At 41.6% G+C, this 25,037-nt stretch overlaps 2 protein-coding genes across 4 annotated transcripts; one reads left to right on the top strand and one right to left on the bottom strand.

Annotated features, from left to right (window-relative positions):
* Nucleotides 1-423: 423 nt before the first annotated feature.
* lhfpl5a (LHFPL tetraspan subfamily member 5a) lies at nt 424-4,510 on the top strand. The gene is made up of 3 exons (XM_053440268.1): nt 424-838; nt 2,456-2,692; nt 3,234-4,510. The coding sequence occupies exons 1-3, from the start codon at nt 436-438 to the stop codon at nt 3,242-3,244; spliced, it is 651 nt and encodes a 216-aa protein (XP_053296243.1). The 5' UTR covers nt 424-435; the 3' UTR covers nt 3,245-4,510.
* On the bottom strand, nt 3,959-25,037 carry srpk1b (SRSF protein kinase 1b). Of its 3 annotated transcripts, none has more exons than XM_053440244.1 (16): nt 24,946-25,037; nt 24,240-24,294; nt 12,385-12,512; nt 11,975-12,083; nt 11,769-11,856; nt 11,592-11,679; nt 10,402-10,508; nt 10,068-10,233; nt 8,965-8,990; nt 8,604-8,865; nt 8,075-8,503; nt 7,241-7,335; nt 6,969-7,076; nt 6,192-6,261; nt 5,839-5,931; nt 3,959-5,477 (listed from the first exon to the last, which is right to left on the bottom strand). In XM_053440244.1, the coding sequence occupies exons 1-16, from the start codon at nt 24,956-24,958 to the stop codon at nt 5,293-5,295; spliced, it is 2,022 nt and encodes a 673-aa protein (XP_053296219.1). In that variant the 5' UTR covers nt 24,959-25,037; the 3' UTR covers nt 3,959-5,292. The 3 variants fall into 3 exon arrangements, with proteins under 3 accessions (XP_053296219.1, XP_053296234.1, XP_053296226.1); XM_053440259.1 differs by having other exon boundaries at nt 8,637-8,865; XM_053440251.1 differs by lacking the exon at nt 24,946-25,037 and adding an exon at nt 24,823-24,879.

Raw genomic sequence — 25,037 nt, 5'->3', positions numbered from 1 at the left:
CTCGGCATTTTGCGACATAGGCAACCGCCCAGGAGCCGCCTCTGCCCTTAAGCATCAGTGTAATGTACTGCGCATTTTATCTGAATCACAATATAAAAAAAGAAAGTGATGGAGTCACTTATGCCATTAAAAGTGAGAGTGGAGTAGACTGGGTTGCCATCTGCTCCGGCCCCATCCTGTGTCACTCTATTCTTCAGATCCTTTAACCATTAATCATTCATCATCTCTGTGCTCCCCCGGAGAGGAGACACTCAGCGGACACAGAGGAGACACAGAGGAGACACATCGACACACGGAACCCTCTGCAACACACTGCATCCATCTGGAGAGACTTCAGTTCCACAGGATCCATCCCTGTAACACGTGTAACAACACGATAAGGGGAAAATAAAGAGTGTTGACTCCATCCAGGTGGATCCCGCCTCTTTACGCACGATGCTTCCCGCAGTGGAGGCGGCCAAGATCTACCACACCAACTACGTGCGTAACTCGCGCGCCATGGGCGTGCTGTGGACGGTGTTCACCATCACTTTCGCCGTCATCACCGTGGTGGTGTTCATCCAGCCGTACTGGATCGGGGACAGCGTGAACACGCCGCAGGCCGGGTACTTCGGCCTCTTCCACTACTGCATCGGGAACGCGCTCACCTCGGAGCTCACGTGCAAAGGGAGCGCGCTGGACTTCGGCTCCATCCCGTCCGGCGCCTTCAAGACGGCCATGTTCTTCGTGGGCATCTCCATGCTGCTGGTGGTGGGCAGCATCGTCTGCTTCAGCCTCTTCTTCTTCTGCAACGCGGGCAGCGTGTACAAGATCTGCGCCTGGATGCAGCTGGCCTCCAGTGAGCGGCACAGCCTCACCACACTCTGTACATACACAGTGTTATAAGATAGATATGCTGTCATAAGTTTCTCTGATTCTCACGTAAAAACAGGTCACACATCAAGGCCTCTTAAATGAAATGATCAACACCATGTAATCCATTTTAATAAGACCATATATCAAATTCAAGATTGTAAAAACACACAATCTTTGTGTGTTCATAAACAACAATCAAGAGAATACTTACAAATCTAACAGAGGACTATCTCATACCTCAGAAGGTTGTATTTTTGTTATTTATTTTCCACCACAAACTTTGAGCTTAAACAAACTTTAGTTTGAGTCAAAGATAAACAATTCATTCACGTTAGTTAGAAGAAATACACAATCAAATATGTATAAATGGCACTTTTGTTATAAATTAATGTTTTTACATTAAAATCTTTACTTAAATAAATAGTAAACAAAAAAACGGTGTAAAAGTGACCACAATGGTTAAAAGTTGAGTGGAAAGAACAATAGTTATTATAACCCATCCTCTGGAATGTTGTCAAGTTGAAGAAAAAAGTTGCACCGAACTGAAACACTGATGGAAAGTATGACAGTACTGCACTGAGAGGATATCTAAGAAAGGCCAATTAACCGAAGCCGTATTTCTGTAGATTATCTAGCAGCATTTCAGTTGTTGCCTTGAACTCACAGTCAGAAGTGAAACCTGATTCTGAAACATGATGCAGGTTGTAAACAGATGTAGTTGGAAGAGAAACAAGCCTGTAACAAATAACGAGGTTAACCCGGAGGAGTGCTGTTACACCTGCTCTGTGTGTGTGTGAGGTGAACTTTCACTTTTAGATCTTGAGGACACATTTGCAAAGTGAGGACATAAGACACCTACAGGACTGCCAGATGAAGTTCAGGTCTGATGTCTTATGTCAGAGCTTGATTTAGATTTAAAGTACAGACGTTGAGGGTTGCCTTGGGAGGTGTTGAAGTTCTTCTTGGAACATGTTGCTTCACGTATTTGTTCAGTACAAAAGCAGAATCCTGATGCGTCATCGTTTAACTTCCCAAAGCATTGGTAAGCTGAGAAGAAGCTGAGAAAGTGAGTGTGAGCACTTTAAGTGGGTGAATGACGCTAAGTGAAAGTGTGTGTGTGTGTGTGCTACAACAAAAGGCCGCCTGTCTGTCTGCAGAGTCAATAATGGATGAACACATTCCTCTTTCTGCAACTGAGATGTTCTAGAGTTGCTAAGCAACACCTCACCTGTGTCTCTCTCTGTGTGTGTGTGTGTGTGTGTGTGTAGCTGAATTAGTGCAGTGCATACATTTACCTTCTCTGGAGGCTTGTTTGTTGATTCAGCTCAGGAGGAGCAGACAGTGGTTTGTGATATTTCCCTTTCACGTCACCCAGTCATGATCCATGCATCCACACAAACCACTTGTCCTTTGAGGGTTGCAGGGGGTGATGATATAAAACCTTTTCTGCAGGTTTCCCTCATTTAAATCCTTGAATGTTAGTGTATAAAACTCATTCAACACCTAGTAAAGGTTCAAAAGAATGTCTGTTGATGGAAGTAACATTTTTAACCCAAACCAAAAACCTTTACCAACCCGTGCCTCCCTCCCTCCCTCTCAGGTACATGCATGGTGATTGGATGCATGATCTATCCTGACGGCTGGGACTCGGAGGCGGTGAAGCGAATGTGTGGCCAGCGGACCGACAAATACACCTTGGGCAACTGCACGGTGCGCTGGGCGTACATCCTGGCCATCATCAGCATCATGGACTCGCTGGTCCTCTCCTTCCTGGCCTTCAGCCTGGGCAACAGGCAGGACAAGCTGCTGCCCGAGGACTTCCAGGTGGAGGGGAAAGGTAGGGACCGGGTGAAGGCTGGAGTAGCATGCAGGGTGGAGGATACAGGGCTGATGAGGATGTTTAGACAAAGATGCAAGAGGAAGTAATTGGACCCAAGGGAGTTAGCGAGTGGAAAGGTTTAAGGTTTCAGAGAAGGTGGTGTGAGAGTTAACTGCTTTACTACGAGGGGACATGGAAAAAGGGGCTGAACAGCCTTGAACCTCTAAGGACCTCAGTGAAAGTACTGAATCATGGAAGTCTGAATAAACAGTCTTAGTTTAGGGCTCAGTAGGAACATTATTTTATTAGGGTTAAGTCTATATAAAACAAGGTTTATTTTATAGACCTGTTTCAAATAGTGTTAGTATTTAGTCAAAAATGTTAATTGAATCCTGCTCATTAAGGTCAATTTGTCGTGAGACGTCAAAAACCTTTAACATTTGTGTAAGTTAGGCAGGTGAACAGTACATGTTGAAAACCCTGCTGGGCTACAGATATTTTAAATGCATAATGTCATTGTGTAAACTAATGATTTCACTTTCTTTTCTCTCCACCACAGATAATGCATAGACGCAGAGACCACCGATGAGACAGAAACTGCTGACTCAGGGGATTCAAAAGTGTTTTTAAAAATCTATACGTGTCAATTTTGTTCTCAATAGTTTGTCAACAGACATTTAAAATCATGGTCAGTCACGGGCCTCCTCTCGCTCCAGCCTCACAGCTTTACATTTTGTATATGGCTTTTTAGGGTAAAGATATTTCACATATTCAATGTGCGAATATGTAAATAGAGCTTCCAGTTATAAATTATAAATATAAAGCTTCTCCACACTATTGAATGAATTCTGGAATGTGGTGGCTTTTCTGTCCTTTGAAATGTGCGAATCAACATGCTTATTGTTATTTATAACCATTAATCTGAACATGGATCATTTTTCAATGACTTAACACACATCTCATATTTTGATGGGACATATTTCAACACATCATTAAAATAAACTTTTTCACAATATGACTATTGCTTAATGTTGTTGTCCGCACTCCCAGGCAATAACCTGGTAATTCTGATGGTGCTGACAATTTAAATAAATTGTTATTATATAACTTACTTTCATCACAATAAATCTCATGCTCCTAGATATCTATGTAGTGTAAGTAACCAGCATGTTCCTGGCATGTTCAGAGATACGTTTTCACAAATCTCTATTTGATATAAAATGAAATCACTGAATGCATCCTCTTACACTACAGTAGCGATGCATGAGGCAAAAGCAGTGCAGATAGATCTTGAAAAATGTTTATTCTTATTACCTACAGAAAAAATTGACAACAAAATGAAGAGGGGAGACATGGAAGAGAGAGATTTTGTAGAAAAATAAGAAAAATGGGTCCGAAGCCTCATTACAGCATCAATATTAAGTACAATCGTATTTTCCAATTCATCACCTCAATGTGCAGTGGAGACAGTGGAAGCTTAACTTTTATATGGCTGGAAATCACCTGGACATTCTTCTAAAAAGTATCTTTAAAAAAAAAGAAATGCTTTACCGTTGTAGCTTCTGCCGTCAATAGTCACTGCTGAGAACCTCCTCCAGAAAACACCGTACAAAGCTAACAGTGAAAGTAGGGAGAGATTAAAGGCCGACTCTTTGGTACACTGTTCACACAGGATGAGGATTACCATGGACTGTCACTGGTAATATGGGTTATGGTGTATGAAGCAACTATCGAGAAGTAAAAAACGATCCAGGTATGAAACAGCATCCAGTGTACCGTCTTTTGTTCATGCATGTGGCAAACGAATCGCATTATATTGTACCAGGGTGAAACAAAGCTGAATTGAAAAAGAGTATCTATAACAAGTCCTACGATACGCAGTGTGATTTATGGATGAGACTTATGTAACGTACGCTTCCCACTCCGGTTTTGCTGTCTGTATACAAATGTACAAAAGGTTCTTGGGGTCTAAGCTAATTTACCAGTGCGGAGAGGGTTACTAGTTGCTCTACATGCCTGTTTGCACTATGCAGTTATTAATTCTGAGCACTTTGCACACAGATGACAGCCAAAAGCACAAAAGTTGGCACGGCTAGCGTGATGACTGGCAACCAAAGATGGGTCTAATGGGCTAATCGATGATCAGAATGATAACAGCATGTGGCTTTCATGGCGATCTTTGTTTCTGTTGTTGTAGACAAGTGCAAATTTCTTTTAAAATCCAACAGAATTCATTATTTATAGCTAAAAGTACAGAGAGTAATGTGCTGCAGAGAAAGAGCTGGAGTTAGAAGCAAAAAAAAAAGAATAAGCAAAGTCAATGAGTCCCTTGCAGCAAGTGAAAAAAAAAAAAGACCCAGAAATATAGGGAAAGGCCCTCAAGTTCCTTCTATAACCAGTGTAATCCATGACAGGACAAAGACAGACTAGGCAGCAGTCTTCTTTTAACTGTTAAGATAATTTCAAATGTGTGTAGGGAGCCTCGGAGATCCATGACAGGAGGACGCAGGCGTGATGAAGGCTCTCGCAGACATTAGTGTGGATTTTTTAAGCCCAGAAACTTTAAGCCTAATGCATCCCCATCCCCATCGGAGGGCGACCGCGTGCACAAGGGGCCTCTAGGATGAAAGCCATGGGTGGGAGAGACACTGGGCCGCTGTGGCTCTCCTTTCAGACACCAGGTCCAGCATGGGCAGGAGGAAGGTGCTGAACGAGTGCGCCTCCTCCTTCGTCCACTCGTACTTTTCTACCAAGACGTCCAGCAGACCCCACGGCTTCAGCTTGGTAATGTGACGCAGGTCACCTGGGTGGAAATAATCAAGTACAAAGGTGGTATTAATGGTGTTCACAGGTTTTATATAATAAACAAAATACTGGTTTGTGCAATAGTGTTTTGGGTTTAAATAAATCAACTGGAATATAAATAATTTGATTTGCAAGTTGTGCACTCAAACCAAGCAGATGGCCGTTCCCTTAAGACATCAGGTGTAATATTATGTGCTTTACAAGCTCAACAATCAACAGCTGAAAACATGTCAGGGATCTTTCTTGCTATAATTTCTGTTCATAATAAACAGCAGTGGAACAAATCAGACTGTGGTGGAGCACCACACTCCAGGTAATGGAAAAAACTAGCTCCAGCAGGCAGGGGCGGGTGTGTTTACCTTTCTTTGTGAAGAACTCCTTGGAGTATTTTCCTGCCAAGATCAGTTTCCGGGGAACTTTACCGAGCAGCTCGATGATCAGGGCTATGTGATCTACGGGGATGCAGAGAAACACACACACGATGAAACACCAAGGTAAACAAGTATTCCACTGAACTAGATTGTCACGGGCTCAAATCTGTTTGAATAAAGCAAGACTTCTCAGAATTAGTAGAAGACTAAGCAATTAGATACAATTTCACGGTTTATATTTCCTCAAATTAATCTCGTATTCCCACTTTCTTAAGCCTGTATTTAAACACTGATATCTTGGGTTTTGAGTGAGAGACGTTATTAGGGAAACAAACACTAACCTTCATCTCTAGAGTAGTCTTCTCCTGAGTGGGGTTCAAACAGATAATCTCCAGTGGCAAGTTCAAAAGCCTAAGGAGAAATCACACATATGCACTATAAGTAAAAAAGACGTGAAATCTGTTATTTTGGCTCTTCTTTGTTTGTGTGCGTCTTGTCTTAAGATTCATTCTGACATGACACAGAGACTGGATAGTGCAACCATGGAGCACAGTAATAGTGTCGGAAACAGGTCAAACTATCATAATACAACCATATTTCAGTCAGACAACTCACGTTCGATCATGTAATATATTTATTACAACAAATTTAGTGTTTGGCGTCTAGGCTCCAACTTAATCACTCCCCCATATGATTACACAGGAATGATGGGAGTGATGAGCAAATACTTGTAACCCCCCGTTGGAGCCTACAGGTGGATGCTGGGGTGGTGGAGGGTTTGAAGCAACAGGTAACAATACTGCAGCAGCAGTGCGAGCAAGAGGGGTTGATGGGAAATGTCTCTCTGGTTAAATAGACCCCCTGATAAGGTGGGTGTGTATTATAGATGGTTGTGGAGATTGAGGTATGTCCCATGATGTATGTCACATGATGTATGTAATATGATTGGCGCAGCGCAGCTCGAGTTGTCTGCCAGAACTAGCTCGCAGGCGTCGCCATATTTGATTATGAAAAAAATCCACAGACTGAGCTTTACCACTTCCTGTTACATTCAGTGTTTATGCCATCTTCCTTTATATTTCTACAGGAATGTTAAATGAGTGCATGTCTTGTCTTACCATGCAGGCTGTGCTCCAGATGTCAGCTGGCGTGCTATAGCCGGCTCCCATCAGCACCTCCAGAGAGCGATACTGTCTCGTCTGGATGTCGTCTGTGAAATGTTTGTTCTGTGAGAAGGAGAGAGAAATGTTTGGACACAGAACAAAAAAAAAGATGGTGTTTTGACACTTGTACAGTCAGATTTGAAGCCACGGAAATCTTCACAATAAAACAAACATTTCAAGGGCGCTTTAGTATTAAATAAAAAGTTAAAATGTATATTTGCACTTACCACCCAGCAGGCGTTACCAAGGTCAGCGATCTTAACCTGCACCTTGTCTGCATTGATGGGCTCAAGGGGGTTTACTAGCATACTGCCTGATGCTCCTATTAAGGAGGGTAGAGGGGAGGGAGAGTTAGGAAGAATAGACGCATGGAAGAAGCAGACTGAATCCGACTGAACTGGGACCAGCACACTGCACCTGAAAACTGGGAATAAAAAAAGAATCCCACCTCTGTCAGAGAGGATGCTGCTACAGCAGATTTGAAGGTTAGGGAACTTTAACTATAAGTTTAACCAGCATGACACTCATTACAGTGCACACCTCTGTCAAGGCCAAAAATAATAGTCCACTTGATGTCAATCCAGCTACAACCATATGTAAACACTCAAGCAAATATCAGTTGCCTATATATGCCAGATTTCTTTTCTCAAACAAATTCCAGGAATTATTCCCTCCTGGAAATTCAACAGGTCTGTGTTGAATTATTTTACAATGAGACTGAAAATAAATTCTGTCCAATACAAGTTTGCCCATCTAATGTCGCCTATAATTTAATAACATTAAATATCTAATATATGTTATTACCAAACAATCAAAACAATCAATACAAACTGATTCATAGCATTATCACAAGTTAGGATTTTAGGTTAAATGTCAGTATGAGTGTATAGATAATTTGATAATAAAAAAAAATGAATATAAAATTAAATACGATAGTTTACATAATAAATTTAAATTGCCATATACATATATGTACATGTCAAACACTTAACAAATTATTAAATGAATCATGAAACATATTTGGTAACAAAAGGAAAGCAAGGGTTTCTTTTGTAACTAACCGTTCTGACTGTTCTCGTCTTCTTCCCTTTTTTTCTCCCCTTGAGTGTCCATTTCTTCCTCTCGCTTCTCCTCTTTCTCTCCTTCCTTTATCTCTATTGTGACAGAGTCTGGGCTGAGGGAGGCGGGGACCTGCTGTAGGTCTGTGTCCGGGTCCTCAGGTGAACCGTTGCAGGTCTGATGCTCTTCTTTGTTGCTTAATGTGTCGTTGGCCTCTGTGTCGTTTTCTGTTTGGTTTGCATTCTCTTGGTCCTCCTTCTCCTCTGTTGACTGCTCAGTCTCATGAACCTGGCTCTCCGGGCTGGCCTCACCCTCCGGTTTGGAAGCGATGCCGTTGTAGTTCACGTCCATCTTGTTCTCGCTCTCGGCCAAACCCTGTTTTTGTTCGTTTCCTTCTGATATCTGTGGGGGCGGCTGGTCGGGAGACGTGTCTGTGGCAAAAATGTACTGGGTTTAATTCATATCACTACATTTCAGATTGTTTAAACCATAAAGTCAATAACAACATTTGAACAAATAGAAGTTATCCACCTTCTGAATGGGAAACGGGATCTGGTCGTTCACCTGTGATGGCGTGGTTAGTGATGTCTTGCAGCGTGGTAGACATGGACAAGGTGGCCAAGGAAGTCGTATCCTCTGTGGTTTCTGTCGTCGTCTCTTCGTCATCTTCGTCTTCACAGCCTTCAAGTGTATCTCCTCCCTCCATCTCCTGGATCCTTTTCTCAAGCAGCTCTGCCTGCTTCTTTTGCTTCTTCTTCATCTTCTTCTTTTTGTTCTTTGACATTTTGGCCATCTGGGCGAAGACGACAACAGAGTGAATTTGTAGAACGACTTGATTCACAATATTCACAAAGTGTCACATTGGAGAATTTGGTTTAAAAACATAACTCACTGGTTTGGGTGGTGGGGCTGTACTCACTGTGGGAAACAGGACAAATAAGAGGATTACAGTGGTGAACGGCATACGTGTCACCTATCTATAATTAGTATTCTGTTCGGCTGGCTGTGTTGATTCAGACCAAGCTGTTCTCATAGATTATCTCTGCAGCAGCACCCAGCTCAGCAAGAGTCACACACTCCTCTGAGCAAGCTGGTAATCTCCATAAGCAATCCAGTCGTGACTCATACTGTCAAAGCTAAAGTGCTCCTCTTTTATTAGAAACACACACGTGCCTTAAAGGGATAGTTTAACCAGATATGAAAATTATTCATTATCTACTCACCACTATGCAGGTGAAGTGTTTGAGTCCTCAAAACAATGTAGGAGACCCAGGGGTAAACTTTTAAGACAATTCTGGTCATTGGTAAGTCCTTTATTATACGTTATAACACACAAAAAATAAAAAAACAAGCGTCCATACTGCTCGTGTGGTGTCTGAAAGCCCCGATATAAATATTCAACTCAAAACGGCGTCATTCTCACCGTTGTTTTAAACCTAAGTCGTTTGGAGTCGAATATGGATGTTGGGGCTTGCAGACACTTGGATGACACCACACAAGTAATATGGAGGCATTTTGAGTTATTTTTTTTTCTTTTCTTTTAAAATTACGTTTGAAGAAGTGGTCACGATTGACTTAAATTGTATTGATTAGGCTGGTACAAAGTTTGGACTCAAACACCCACCCCTCTGGTGCAGACTATCTACTGGTGACTAGATAAGAGTGAACTTTTCCCTTTTGGGTGAACTATCCCTTTAAATTCACAACCCTCACATTTCTGTATGCTGCAAGTGACACACACAGTGGTGGAAAAGCATCTTACTCTTACTACATATTTGTTTTATCTTGCCCAATCTAAGTAGAATTGATTAAATCAAATGTATAAATAGTATCAGTCAAATCAAAACTTATTACTATAATATTTCTACTAAACCACTCAAACGCAACAGACCTGCTGAGAAATCTAAACAGCCATCTTCTCTTCTGTCAGCAACACGCCGATAAAACCTCTAAAAGTTGCTTAGTGAGAAGCTGAGGAAAAGGAAAAGTGGTGACCTGCAGAACCCGAGGGAGGTGCGGCGCCGCTCTTCTGCCACTGTGTAGCTTCAGCAGCCATTTTCTTGATGTAGGGCTCGTTGACAGTCAGCAGGATGTTCTCTGGTTTGATATCCGTGTGGATGATCTTACACTTGGTGTGGAGGTAGTCTAAACCCTGCAGAACCTGCGGTGCAGCAGAGATGCATAATCAGCGTACAGCTATTTTTCATGGGTCTCCTGCCATGGTAAAAAAATGTTTAAATGAAGCTGTAGGACAAATCCACTGGAGTAAAAGTACAAAAGATCCGGTCCGGGTTTGGTCAGTAAATTAGTTTGTGCTGCTGTGCAGTACCTGTTGAATGATGCTTTTGACACAGGGCTGGGGCAGGCCTTGATAATTTGATTTGATGATCCACTTCAGAAGGTGATATCCCAGCACCTCAAATACCATGCACACATCTGAGGTCACACACAGTCAAGGACTATTCAAATTAATATATCGGATAATGCACAATTAAAAATATTCAATTTTTTCCTGATCAAGAGCCACACTTATTTGTTTGCAGGAAAGCTGATTTAAGTGCAGTTTGGTACTGGAGACACAGATATGTACATTTCACAGCATCCAAACCTGACAGTTAAGTGTATTTGATAAAAATGATTAACTGACCTCATTGAGCTTCTATAGACACAGGTCATTGCTGATACCATCTCTGGGTTCATGCTTTGACTCTCAAGCCCTATCAAGATATTCCATGCCTGTGGACATGCTTTCAAAGGACAACACAACAGTTCCCTTAAGATTCCAGAGAGTGAATGGGCACAAGCGAAGCAATGGTGTGGACATTTCCCCAACGGGTAACAAACTTGTGACAACACAACATTTAACAGGACCTATGTTTGTTTGTTCTCTCTCTCCCCCTCCTCAGGCAATGTTTTAAATATCCGAGACAACAAATCCTCATCATCCTCATCTGGCTACTCTTCTGGGAGAGAAAGGGACGGAGCAACTGTTACAGCATCAGAGAGAGAGACTGTTACACTTAAAGACGACCACCGCAGTGAAGTAGCTCAATGTCACATGAACATCTGTGAACCATGATCAGTGGCGGTAAGTTTGAATTTGGAGAATGTAATGACTGACACTGTAATTAGATCTTGTCAATACTGTTTGTATTCAAACCCAATCATTCTTCTGGAACTCTTCCTGAGACGAGTCCATATTTGAACATGATGCAGACAAATGCGGCTTTTCATCCACAAAAACAATAATTATAATAATTTATGTGCAGCCTGAGATGCTGCAGTCATTTCCTTGTAATGTTCAACACCCAAGTAGTTATTTGGCCTGGAATGAAACCAAATTATGCATCCCAGACATCAAACTGAGACAGCAACAAGAGATGGAACGACACCAAAAAATTGAATTGTGGTTGTTGCCATGTTCCCTTCCTTCGCAGAATGACAGCACCACAACGAGCCTGAAAACAGCTTCAAACTTGTTTTTTAAACTGTAAAATGTTTGATTCTCAAAGAGGATACGAGTTCCATTCATGCCCGAAATCTTGAAGTCATCTAGAAGCTGCACCACTTTCTCTCTGTTTGGGTCGTTGGGATCCGTGTTCCTTACCTGACAAACACACACAATGGTATTTTGAATTAAACTTGAAAATGAGCCAGAGTGGAAATGTACGTATCATGATGGCTGTGTGCATTTACAGATTTGAGCAGCTTGATCTCATCCAGAGCGGTCTCTGTGTAATGCTCTGCACTTTTTACAACCTTCATGGCCACAAAACGCTTCTCCCTGAAAAACACACAAAATGCAGTCAATCATTTTTCTCATTACAACAAAGTCACTGGCAGTATTATCAGCCCTATCGACAAATATATCCTTAAAAATCTTATGGGAGGAGCCAACTTACTGGATGTCCCAGGCCAGCCAAACCGTGGAGAAGTGGCCCCAGCCCAGCTTACGGATCACATGGTATCTCCCGTTGAAGAGATCTCCGATTTTCACATGGTGATATCCACCTACCCAAAGACAGAGAGACAGGCAGTTTGTACGCATGCATGTCATTTCAAACAACGTTGTTTTTAATATATGAAGCTAGGCTACAAGAGGATTTAATTCAAGAACTATTATCAAACGTTAATATGCACAGAGATGTTTTGCAAAAACCAGTATTAAAAATCATCTGTCATCATCTGTGTATTATCACTAAATTCATGCTGATACAAATTAGGATAAATTATGTTTCATGCCAGTGCCCTAATAACATAATATTCAACTGTCTATAATCTGAAGAGTGAAGCAGTATGGGAGACTTCCTACCCCTGCAGTAGTCATTGGGGTCCTCCTGCTCGTCGTCATCAGAGCCCAGGATCTCCTCGTCCTGCTCTGGGAGGGGAGAGTCGGCCTGACCCGGCTGAGAGCCGCCACCACGACCATGAGGCTCTGGTCTGAAGAGAAACAGAGAGAGGGATGGTAAGAGAGATACATTTATTTTTTTTTTAAATTGCAGAGAGGACCATAAAAGAAATGTACTGACCCGAGACTCAATTTAAAAAATGTGGTTTCTATGATGGCTCATTTCCACAGGCAAGACACTGCAGCAAAGAGCTGTACAGTGTGCTTTAATCCAGAGGAACTCATAAGGGATAATATTAGAAACGAATATCTCTTACTTCACCAAAATCGCAAGTAAGCAGAGATCAGGAGACTGTTTAACATTTCTGTGACAGAACAGTTGTGTAAGCACTTAGGAGACACCTTTTTGTCCTGTTAAAAAATAACTTTTAGCCATGTCCCCATAACTATGCACTGATGTACCAATGCAATAATAGATGCTACACCAGGACATTAACATTGAAGATCAATTAATATCCAGGCACTGCCTCAGCACTATTTACTAGTAATCACAGTAAACATAGGGGGGAAAAAACCTTTTACTTAAGTTAAACATTTCAAGCAACTTCAAGAATAAAACTACCAAACTTATAATCAATTTAAAATATAATATGGTTTAACAATCTCCATGAAAAACACTTTAGTGACATTAGCATAAGTAACACAGAAGTCATAGTGGCAGCTTAATGTGGACATTTTTTAGCAACCTTTTTGAGGATTGTGACATCATGAAGACAACAGACAGACAGGAGTTTCTCTATGATTCAGCTCCTCTTAACACGTAATCAGCACTTGGGGTTAACCCATTACAACTACTTATTAGTTTACAGGTGTATTTTGAAAAATGATCGTTCAATATTTTGTCTTTACAAGTGCAATGCCCATTCTAGACCTGCCTGTTTGGAATGGGCTGTGTACTTGGCCTGTGGTGATGCTGGTTGCAGCTTTCTATCTGAAACTGTCAAACCGACCTGCAGCTAGACTTAGTCCATGGAAACCTGAAGCTGAGCCTCTGCTGCTGCATGAAGAGCCGTTAACCGGTTTAGTGGTTGTAAAGCGCGACATGAACTAGAACCCTGAACTGGAGAATCAGTTGTCTCCGTTGTTGTGATTGGCAACATCACTTACGCTGATTAGTCCCAGCTGCCGCTGCTACAGAGCACTGGTCACCTGTATATTCAATGTTTAATAATGTTGAACTCATTCTGTCCAAATTGCACCAAATATTGACCCTGCACTTCCCTGGGCCCTTATTGTGAAGGCAATGAGCTGAATGGTTCTGGAGAAGAACACAGATTTCTGCAATTATTGGACTTCAAGCACTGCAGGTGTACAGGCTGACCCAAAAAAAAACTGACCGGAGAACAAAAGTGGATCAGATCGGGCAAGTGGCCTGATTAGAAGAGCTGCTGCAGAGCAGAGCCATTGCTACCTTCTCTTCTCTCCAAACATATAAATCCATTGTTAAACAAATATAGAAACAATATAAAAAGACAGTATCAGATTTATTTTTCTACATTTACACTTTAACTCAGTCTTTTCTACTTTAAAGTATCATTATGAACATTATGAATCAGAAATTAAAGTTAACTTTGAATCTGCATTAGTCAGACGTTAGGTAAAAGTACCTATGGCTGGTTACAAAGAGAAGAGTGGAGCGACATGTTTTACTTCAACCCCTCATACTGAAGCTGGAGCACCACAAAACTACAGAGCATCAAAGCAGCGTGGCTCCTTCCACTAAGATCTTATTTCATTAAATAGTTATTGTATTGTTGAATAACTGATGTTGATTCTACAGTGCTTAAATGAGCAGGTTGTGTTGTGCGAATCTGAACATGACGGAATAAATTATTAAAGTTGTCCTCTGGTTGCTCCTATAGGACAGCTCATTGGAAGGTAACAAGAGAAAAAGGTTTGTTTCCATGAAAATACTTCACACAGGATTTAAGCTGGAAACTTAACAAGTGAAACAAGCCGCTCCGCAGACGGTGAAGGTGCAGCTCATCACTACAACCACCACAGAGGTGCTGTCCATGGTGCTGAAAGAAGAGACGGCACTGTCGCCGTATCTGAACAGCTCCACGCCACACAGTGACAAACACACATAACCAGGAAAAGACATTGATGCCCAGTGGCAGACTGCTCACATCAGGAGCACCAGGACATTTCCCAGTGGCCTGGTGGTCTATCTGATCTGCTTTGAACTGATAACTTGACCAACAGTAATATACAGTGTTTCCGCTATGTTCTACCTATTGCCGCTGCTGCTTCAGGGTCATGGCAGACACACATCACAGACCCGGTATCCTTCTACTTTGCTGTATTACCCTGCAGCATGTGAGCCCTCATCACTGACCCGCTGACCTGTGCTCAAGTTACACGTTATCAATGCACACCATTCGCTAAAAAATTTAGGAGACATATTTAAACAAATTCTAAAAAAGGTCCAACATATTGCATCCAGTCCTCCCGCTACACATGACGCCCTTTTTATCCGTGACCATAAATATGAATTCAGCAGGTTTTTATAAAGATCAGTCAAACGTGAGAGTGATTAGAAAAGCGCAGTTTCTCTGGTTGACAGGCTCTGCGTAATCTGCCTGGATGTAGTGGCACTGCCGGAGGGGCCACCTGGATACGTGACGTCATCTGCGACTCACATAGCAGCCTAAGAAATTACAGCTCTGCTATCTGAAATTGTTGTAGCAGCCGTGCACCTGCTTCTGATAGTATAATAAATAGTTGTCGGTGAAATGTAAGGTCGTGATCTGAAGAAAAGAAAAGGTGGAGCAGAGAGGGAAAGAATTAAGAAGGCAAAAGCTCTTGCCTGAGATGCAGCTAAATACTGCAAAATAAGAAACATGGTCCAGGAAGTCAAGTCAGTCAAGTGATTCACACTGGACAGCAGTACTGCCGTCAAACCATTACACATATTACACTGTGTGAATAAACTTTATAATAAAAAGGAAAACTTAAATTCAAGCAACAAAACAACAGACCCTCAATGACAGTTCACCACCTTAGAGTCTCAGTCTGACAATATCAAAACATTCTGATGTAGATTTCAAAAGTAAAAGCCTCACTTTTTGGTTGTGTCAACAGAGAAGGAGCTTCTTATGGCACTTGGCAATAATGACCTCATTGAACAGATGGCAGAGGGCAGTGAGTTACTGAGCTGCCTACTTGTTTACTAGTCTGGTGCTTTGCGATAAAAGGGTGGCCTGGAAAGGAGTCAAACTCCTGGCCTGAATTGTTGTCCCCCCTGGTGACACCTCTTAACTCATCAGAGACAAAAAACTAGCCAGTGTCCCCTGTAGGCCAAAAAGTTGATTGCATCGTCATTAAGCCCACACACAGACAGACACATGAGAAAGAATGTTGGCATTTCTTCTCCTTAGTGCGCAAGTTACTTGATGGTTACACAATTATACTTATCTATTCTCATTACTGACAGGATAGTCGGCATAATAACATTAACATGCTGTAACCAATGAACGACAAATGTTGCTAGTTTAATTTGCTTGTTTGATTGGTGCCAGGGAGCATGTCATGATAATGTTTGCGTTGTATTTCTTTCAATACCTACAATTTTCCAATATCTTGCTTTGCTGAAAAACTAAATTAATATCACAAATTTCTATTAATCACACAACAAAACTGGCCAAATGTCTGTTCGGCGCGTTGTTTTGTGGTGTGGTCTTCACATCAACACTAAAAGCAGTATATAAACGAAATCAAGGCTAAATAAAATAAAAAAATCAAGACAGATAAGTTAGTCTGATGCAGTATTTCTGTGCGTACAGAATTCTTTACCAACCAAACACCACGAGTTCTCAAAATGTGCTAGTGTATTACCGCAGACAGCTGATCATGCTTCACTGTGGAGTTAAGTAAGGTAGCATCCAGACAGCCTCCAGCAAGAAGTCCTGCACAGCAGACAGATGTTACCCTCAGCAGCACCACCGTCTTTCCTTACATCCTAACATGCCTGAGACAAACACACTCTGGTCCTGCCTACAGCAGTCCTGCGTGCTTTGCATTTGGATGTGGCGTTTCAGCTTGACCACTGATGTCAAACAGAGAAACACTGGTGATGGTGTTGAGAAGGATTTGGACCTAATTAAAGCAAGTCACATTATCTCCTAAGCTATAAGAAGGCCTAAGCAGCTGACTTTGCCAGATACCCTCTTAAGAAAGCAGTTAACAGAGAAATATCAGTGCTACTCGAACAGTAATTTGTTGGCGAAATCGAATCAAAAACTGACTCATTGGTTTGGACACTTTGTTGTGATCTGCTTGCAAACAACAACAAAGTCATAAGGATTAGCTTGCCACGCTAATCAGTTCATTGGCTTAAGACTGAGCAGAGGGACAACTTTAGTTGCATCTTAGCAAAAACCAATGCTTACAAAGCTGTCATATTTAGCCGCCTGCTGATCTAGACTGTTAGTTACTGTTCCATTGATCTGAGGTCAGAGGTGCAGAGATTAACAAATTAAGTAGGCCATTTTCTTCTGTGACAATGAGTTTTCAAATTATCAAAAGGTATCATGTTTCTCAGAGTCGGACTGATACAGGACTTTTGATGCAGAGACCACTATCAACGTTTGACGGAAAATACTGCATCGTCTGTTTGAATATCTGCCAATGTGCGTCACAATCGACAGATACATCTGTCTGATTCCTGAGTGGGAGGAATCCTCCTCTGAGACGAGAGGCTGAAATAAAACGATTTTGATTGTTCATTCTGTGATGCGGTTTCTACATTTTCACTCATCTACTGTGAGGATTTTCTCTCCCTTCTTAAAAAGAAAAAAGGTGTTGCTGGAGTGGGCATGCTAAAAAATTCACCCTGCTCTACAACAACACAGGAGCAGGTTTAAGAGATATTGTTTTAGGTTTAGTCTTTACTCTGTGAAGGAGAAGAAGTAACACAACATGTGTTTGTTTTCTTGGCTGCATACACAGTGATCAAATCTAGCAGTACCTGGGTCAATCTCCTCTTGTCCGCATCCTAAGTACTACAAAATTGTCAATTTCCCTCACTGAACACGCTCAAGCTTTAGAGTAACAACAACTACAATGAAACATAAAGCTGCTTTCAGACAGGAACATTTACTGAATCTGTTCATGTTATTCCTAATGAAAATATACTAAGTACGAAAAGTAAGAGGAAAAAAGGAGAAAACTAGCAGATCCTTACACCTTACTTCACACAAAGAAGACCAGAGCATTTGCATGTATTAATTCTATATGGCAAACAACCATGTTCATTTATGCATTCTTGTCATTGCATTTAAATGTATCTTTGTGTTTGGGCTCCTTTAAATTGAACCTGTAATAATGACAACATATGGCTTCATGAGTGAGATGGTGATGGAGATATACATTCTGAGTATATTCAGTATATATATATATATATGAAAGAGACTGTTCTACAATAAAACAAGAACAAAATGTACAGTTTTCATAAAAAAATATATTGGTAACCTAAATAATACTAAAAGTATTTTACTACCTGAAATCACACCACAGTTATTTAAGATTAAGAATGAAATGTCAAGTTTATGTCATTACAATCCCTGTGATGATAGATTGAAAACTGACATGTGCCCTTTCGATCCCAGGAGAAGGACTCGGTCTAAATATTGTTGCCAGAATAAACACAATGCTGACGGAGTGGAGAGCAGGAAGTGAGATGGAGAGACAGAACGGTAGAGGGTGGAGGGACAAAGGTCTACATGGAAGAAAAGAGGCAATGTATAGAGAAATGCTAAGCAAATGTGCATGAAATTAAACGTGACTTTAAAAGCAAGAAGAGCCTTCCTACATTTAAAACCAAAACACAAAAAGGATGATGGAACATTTCAAGATCGTGTGGACAAGTTTGTTCTCTCCACTGCAGCAAACCAAGACAGTTCTACGTCCTCAGATGAGAACATGGACACTAATCAGGATACTTCAAGGACTTTTGCTACACACAAGACACCAAGACATAACTCACAATAACCTGCAACTGTGTCATGCCTGCTCCCAAACACACACAGTGCTCTTACCTGCAAGATGCACGGATACCCATGGGATGTGATGCGGGGAAGGACAGGAAAGGAGAGTGTGCAGGTATTGGAAAAACACTCACTCCATCCACAATGATAAAAAATGATGGATGAGAGAACGAAAGCAGGGAGAGGGATGAAAAGAGAAACGTGGAGAAGGAGAAAGCGATCAGAGTTGATAATTGAAATGCAGAGATTATAGGAGGTAGGTGGAGGCAAAGAGGAGAGGAAAAGAGGGGGTTGTGCACAGAGAGGAAGAAAACGAAGAGGAGGAAGACACTGCTGTAGTCCTGAAGCGCAGGGCACCGCTGCACAATCATCGACTCCCTCACTCACTTTTTTCTCTCACACTCGCACTCTCTCCCTCCCTCGCACTCTCTTTGACCGAGAACTCTCCTTGGCTGTCGTCAGCCTCTGGCCCAGCCCCCTTCACCAACAGCTGGGACGTGATTGGGTGACACAACCCAGCACTGCATTGCAGGTGAGGGACGACATCAGCACCCCTCTCCTCCCCCCTTGTCTGACCAAAACAACACTGTTCCCTCTTTCCCTTCCTCGTCTGTCCATCATCATCACCAACATCACCTCCCTCCTACACGCCTGCCATTCCATCAGTGCTTTACTCAGTTTATTTTTTGCAATGAAACAGCACTGCTACTGAGACTGTATGTGCACTCATTATTTTCATGTCACAATTTCATACCCTGGTCAAAACGATCAAGATCAATTATTAATGATGTCAAGCATGAATCAAAACCTACAGAAAATCTGAAAAACAAGGTTCCAGTTAACAAGCGTGTCCCGGACGTGGGTTGTTCTACAATCTGTACTCGATCTCTATCTGACAAATGAAGTTGCACATTGGATTAGCTTGAGGGAGAAAAAATAAATTTAAAACCCCCTCCCCCAGTGCCCAAATACTTGACCGTCTTCTCTACTGAATCTTTCTGATGTCACTCATAGCTTCATTTATACAGTGATTTATTAATCAAAAGATTAATTTCCCCTCAGAACTTAATAAGTTGGCCTTTAAACACCAGGAAGGAGGTTTTCATCTCTGGCGGTGACTTGGGAGTTACCCCGATTTTATTTTGTTATCAGTGATTCAGTCATCTAATCCCTTTTTAATTGATCATATATACTTCAATAACACGGAATTACATTTTCAAATGATGCCATTTGTTTTTGTGTTTGAGTTGTTTGTTTCCAATCTGACTATTTGTTAGTCATTACATTAATATGATGTGTCCGTGAGGTGTTTCTGATGCAAGAAATGGAGCCTGATGGTCAGATTGTTCATTCATCCAACATTTCAGCAAGCCTTGCAAATTTAGTGTGGATATTTGAGACGGCAAATTAGAAACATCAATGGAAAAAAAAACATTTAATCTGGACTATTTGTAGCAGCACACGAGCGGTCAGATTCTGAGAGCGCCAGAGGATATTTAAACATTTCCCAGTAAAAAAAAAAAAGATATGCGCAACTAATGCAATTATTGATAGCTAATTTCTATTTATGAGGGTCAGGGTTCTGGTGTTGTACATTTCTGCTAACTGTCAAAGCTTCTTAAAAAAAACACAGTAGAACCATTGAGATTGTTTCTAGTGAAATCTGTGCCCTACGGTGACAAGTTCAAATGTCTGATGTGGAAAAGGCCTAAAAATCCCGTATGTCTACATTTATGAACTTTATGAATAAGTGCCATTATATCCGTTTAATTACCAAAACCTAACTGGAAAAGTTGTAAACAAACATAATTTGTATCTTTACTGATTTGATCTTAATTGATTTTACGTGGTAGTGCTACAACCCGGAGCACTTTTTTTTCATATCTCACGCGGAGATGTTAAGGAACTGTATGTATGAATATTATGCAACAGCAGTGATCATCAGCGCACCTCTTAATGTTGAAGTACCACATTTACAATCATTGTGTCCAACAGAAAATCCCAGAACATAAGTAGCAAAGCAGCATAAAAACAAAATGGGTTTTGGTTAGAGGGTAAAACTCCACAGCTGTATTATTTACAAGTTGTGTGTATTTGCCACATTTAGAAAGAGGATTAATGAACAATTTACCCACATGAAGTATTTATTAACCAACCTGCGTGGCTCTCTGACAGCACTTCAAAGCTCCCTTCTCCTTACACCAGATTACAGCCGGCTGCAGTTTATTCTGAACAGATCGAGTCAAAGATGAAAACGTATAAACATATCTAGAGGTTGTTTACTGGCTTATAATATAAAAGGTAAGATATTTTGTTATGTATTAAGAGCAGACATTTTTCATAGCAGACTTTAAACTGCATAGCAAGAGAAGCAGTTAAATAAATAACATTAATTACAACTTATTTTGATTTAAATGGCCCTGTTTCAGTATTTAAATAAAAGGGGCCCATTCTAGGGTAAAGAAAATAATAATTTGTATAATTTAGATGATTAGACACTAGTAAAAAAAAACTAAAAAAACACTGAGTATTTTATACTAAGTGTCAGTGTCTCCTGGTTTCTCTGGGCTGTGTTGTTTCCACACCTTCAGCCCCATCTGATCTCAATGGTCAAATTAATGAGGGCACAGAAGAAGACAGGAGCTCTTGGGGATGGAGTGCGGCCAAACTTTACATCATCCCCTCCCTTCAGATAAAATCAATGCAAAGTGAGCTGCAGAATCAGGCAACAGTACTAGGTAACTGTACCAAGGGTGCAATGCACACAAACTGTTGATGAATGTGCTCAATGGATTTCTCTTATGTTACCAACACCTGCTAAAAGCACACGGGCTAATGTGTTGCTCATGATCTATGCACATGTTAGATAATAGCATTAACTTGTTAAATTAATGGTGTTCTCTTTCACAGGGCTGTAATAAATAGGTTTGTACAGGGAGAGCTGTGTCTTTCATATACACAGTAGGCCCCCTGAGCAGAGATTGCATGGCTTATACAATAGAGAAAGACGCATTCACAAAGGACACTACAGCTTTGTGTACTACAGCACCAGTAAAGCCACTACAGGTTTTCCTTAGTTCACTAAATCAAATCTTCCTGCACAAAAAGCCCTGACATATTCACAGCCTGAAGCAACCTGCCTCCTCTTCACAATCAACACACACATATTTACGTAATTCTGCCACTGATGTGATGGGAAAAAGAGAAAACGGCAAGAGAGAGAGAGATAGAAGGACAAAGAGCTGCACATGATAAAAGATTTGATGGGTTATATAATGAACCGCAGCTACGCCTGTGAGAGAAGGAGGAGATGAGAGCAAAAAAAAAAAAAAAGAGAGCAGTGGTGCTGGAAAATACTCTGCAACACTGGCTACTCCTCTTCAGCCTCCTGGGTACACACTGAGTCCTAACATTACATCTGAGGCACAGAAAGTTACACAAACAACTAGTTTCATGTTTGAAGTGATGCAAAAATATGTGATGCAGTGAATGCAGGAATAAAACCGGGTGGATGAACTATTTTAAAAGCTGGCAGCAAAAACCAGAGAGGGACATCATCATTCACGTTCTTGCTTACTTGCACACAGGCATACCAAAAGCAACCATGCAGGCAGTCAGGTGCACGCAGTATAGTCAGCATCTGCTTCTTAATCAAGTATGATCCAGCCATCAATAAGTCAGCCATGCTCAGTGTAAACTGGCCGACACCCATCACCACTCGACCATCAAGCAGAGCAGACCACATGACTCTGACATCTCGTAATCGTTATCAAGCATACACAGGTGGAGTGCTGCACTACTCACTTGCATGCGAGGCCGCTGGCTAGCTTCACCACGGCGATATTGATGGAGAAGATCCAGTCCAGGAGCCACATGACCCAGAGGCCACTAACCAACTAACTAACTAAACTAACTCAGCAAAGTCAAGTGGCACATAAAGAGCTTGTCTACGGCTGCTGGGACCTGCTCTCCTCTCTTGTGGCTCTTCAACTGAGCAAAGGCTACGGCATGCTCTCTCAGTGCAGCAGCCACAACGAAATGACTGACACAAGAGGGTGGGAGGGAGAGAGTGTGTTGGATGGAAGGGCAAGAGAGGGGGGAGAGAGAGAGAGAAAGAGGGGCAGAGAGAGAGAGAGTTGAGGAGTTTCGTTACGCTTTGGTGCTTTCCACTCGCTTGATGGTTACAGACAGAAATGATGCATTCTTGACTGAAAGCTGCTGCACTGCACCACTGTTACTGAACATGAATAATGATAAAAATAGGGAGGTAGGTTATTGTAGTTTGGCCGGATGATCAGCAGGGTCAGCAGCTTGGGCAGCGGCTGAGTGATGCACATTTTTATGAATCATGACATTTTCAAGATTTCCTCAGTATCACAGTAATCCGGAGTGACTGTGTGCACATCCATGTGCAAACTGCAAAACAGAACTAATAGCTACGTCAGCATATTTTAAATGGTGCCATTACAGAATGTAATAAATTGGAGGTTCCCAAGTTGCAGTCCACAGCATATCTCACTGAATCCAAACAGCCACAGCTTTATATGGTAAAATTACTGTTTTTAAATGACACTGTTTTAGTCTATCACTAATCAAAGCACTTTACAGAAAAAGTCACATTTCCTCATTCACACATTGCTACTATACACTGAACTTTTTCACCATTCAAACATCGCCTGCACAGCCATCAGGGGGCCATCTAGGGGTTGAGCATCTTCACTTCAGACTACAGGGGCCAGGGATCGAACCACCGACCTTCTGGATAGTGAACGACCCCCACTGCACCACAAGAGTGGCAATAACATATAATACATATAGACACACACTTGATTGTGATGATTATATACCAAAAAGAAGTAAGAACAACAGTGATGATAAACCAATTCACATTAATTTCAAATACATATTTTCTACGCTACTGGAGGTCGGAATGTCACAAGTTAATGGCCATTGGACAGGACGGACCCTAAAGCATGGTGTCTGGACTTGAGTCTGAATTATTATTATTTGATGGGTTAACTTCAACTGAATTTGTACCTGTACACTGATCAGCCACAACATAGGTCAAAGGTTGCAATGCTATGGCAGAGCCGTGTATTTTTGAAGCCATGAAACAACATGACCAACAAAATCAGTTTGAATCACATTACTGATGGTTCAGAATTAAACAAGTTACTAATATTAATGTTGTGGCTAATCAGTGTATATAGATATATATTGTTTAAGGAATTCTCCCCACATTTATATAAATATCCACTCATGTCAGCTATAGAGACTCATAATCAACTATGTGAATAATGTCAAATCAAGCACTTAAAACTACTCGAGCCCATTGTAAGTGTATCCCAGTGGGATACAGATTCCCTTTTTATCTATGTTTAAGTTACGGATCAGGGCAATGTTCATGATCAATAATCAGCGCAATATATTTTTTGATCAATAGCAACACAACAGAGGTTCAGTAAATATTGATTGTGGTCGATCTATACAATGCATACACATCGACCTCACATTTGTAAACAGTTCTGTTGTTTATTCAGTGTCTGTCATTCTCTGCTCATAAAGAAGAGTTTAAATCAACAACTTTTCCTCAGGTGAAAATGTCAGCCTTTAAATTTAAGCGAAATAACAATAATTAGCGGGATACTTATTGTTAGCCCATCCGTTTGCTTCTCTCATCCCAAAGAGAAGAAACACGTGGACTGATAATGCCATTACCCTCTGCTTTATGTTTCGGGAGAAAATAGAAAAAGTTTAGTATTTTCATCTTACTTCTTTCCAGGCTTCCTGGGCTTTGTCCTCTTCTTCCTCGCCTGCATTGCGAGCACTGCAAAGCACAGAGAAAACAGTGTGAACCGGACTGAAGCGAAGCTCCACGCCTCACGTGTGGGTCTCAGTCCGGAGCCCGGGGGGGTCGGGTTGTTGTTTTTAGGACTATTTCCTTGTTTTGGGTGAAGAGGAGCCGGGGAGCCTCGGGGCTGCAGGTGTAAAACAAACAAACACGCAGTTCCAGCTTTCATTAGCATCTCTCAGCGGCTAGCGTTAGCAGGTAGCTGGAGTAATTAGCCTCGGCGCTGTGTTACCTCAAATAAGAGCCTTTTTTATAGCCGTCAGCGGCTACGGTAACTGAAGTGTTATTCACAGAGAACAGTACGCAGTTTTATGTGTGTGATACAGGTCCCAGGTAAAGCCTGTGGTGGTTCTACGGACTGTGCCGGTCACTTTTGACTCTGGATGTAGAATTTGGCGCAGACTTGTACGCGGACAGATGCTAGTGACGGCTACAGCTAGCTAACTGTTTCCACCCACATACACACAGAGCGGAGCGCATGGTCCACTATTACTTTTCACCAACCGAACCGACGCCGGTGTCACGGGCAAGACGAGAATGCGTCGATCAGAGGAACGTCCCGAGGAAACCCATGGGTGATAGAGGAGCTGTGTGGGAAACGCGTTGGGCTTCAGTTAGCAACGTTACCTTTTCTTTCCATGCTGGTTACCAGTCAGAGCACAAGCTGCCTTCACGGACCGTCGGGAGATATGGCAACTCTAAAATGCGCGAGATTGAAC

Source organism: Pleuronectes platessa, chromosome 2 (genome assembly GCF_947347685.1).
Source record: "Pleuronectes platessa chromosome 2, fPlePla1.1, whole genome shotgun sequence".
NCBI lineage: Eukaryota > Metazoa > Chordata > Actinopteri > Pleuronectiformes > Pleuronectidae > Pleuronectes > Pleuronectes platessa.
This window is presented reverse-complemented; position numbering and strand designations above follow the sequence as displayed.

Excerpts from the sequence above, each read along its gene's own strand:
- lhfpl5a (XM_053440268.1), top strand. The coding sequence starts at position 436 with ATGCTTCCCGCAGTGGAGGCGGCCAAGATCTACCACACCAACTACGTG. Across the intron at positions 839-2,455 it reads CTGGATGCAGCTGGCCTCCA|GTACATGCATGGTGATTGGA; the intron begins GTGAGCGGCACA and ends CCTCCCTCTCAG.
- srpk1b (XM_053440244.1), bottom strand. Across the intron at positions 12,084-12,384 it reads CCCCAATGACTACTGCAGGG|GTGGATATCACCATGTGAAA; the intron begins GTAGGAAGTCTC and ends GTCTTTGGGTAG. Across the intron at positions 8,991-10,067 it reads ACCTCCCTCGGGTTCTGCAG|TGAGTACAGCCCCACCACCC; the intron begins GTCACCACTTTT and ends TGTTTCCCACAG.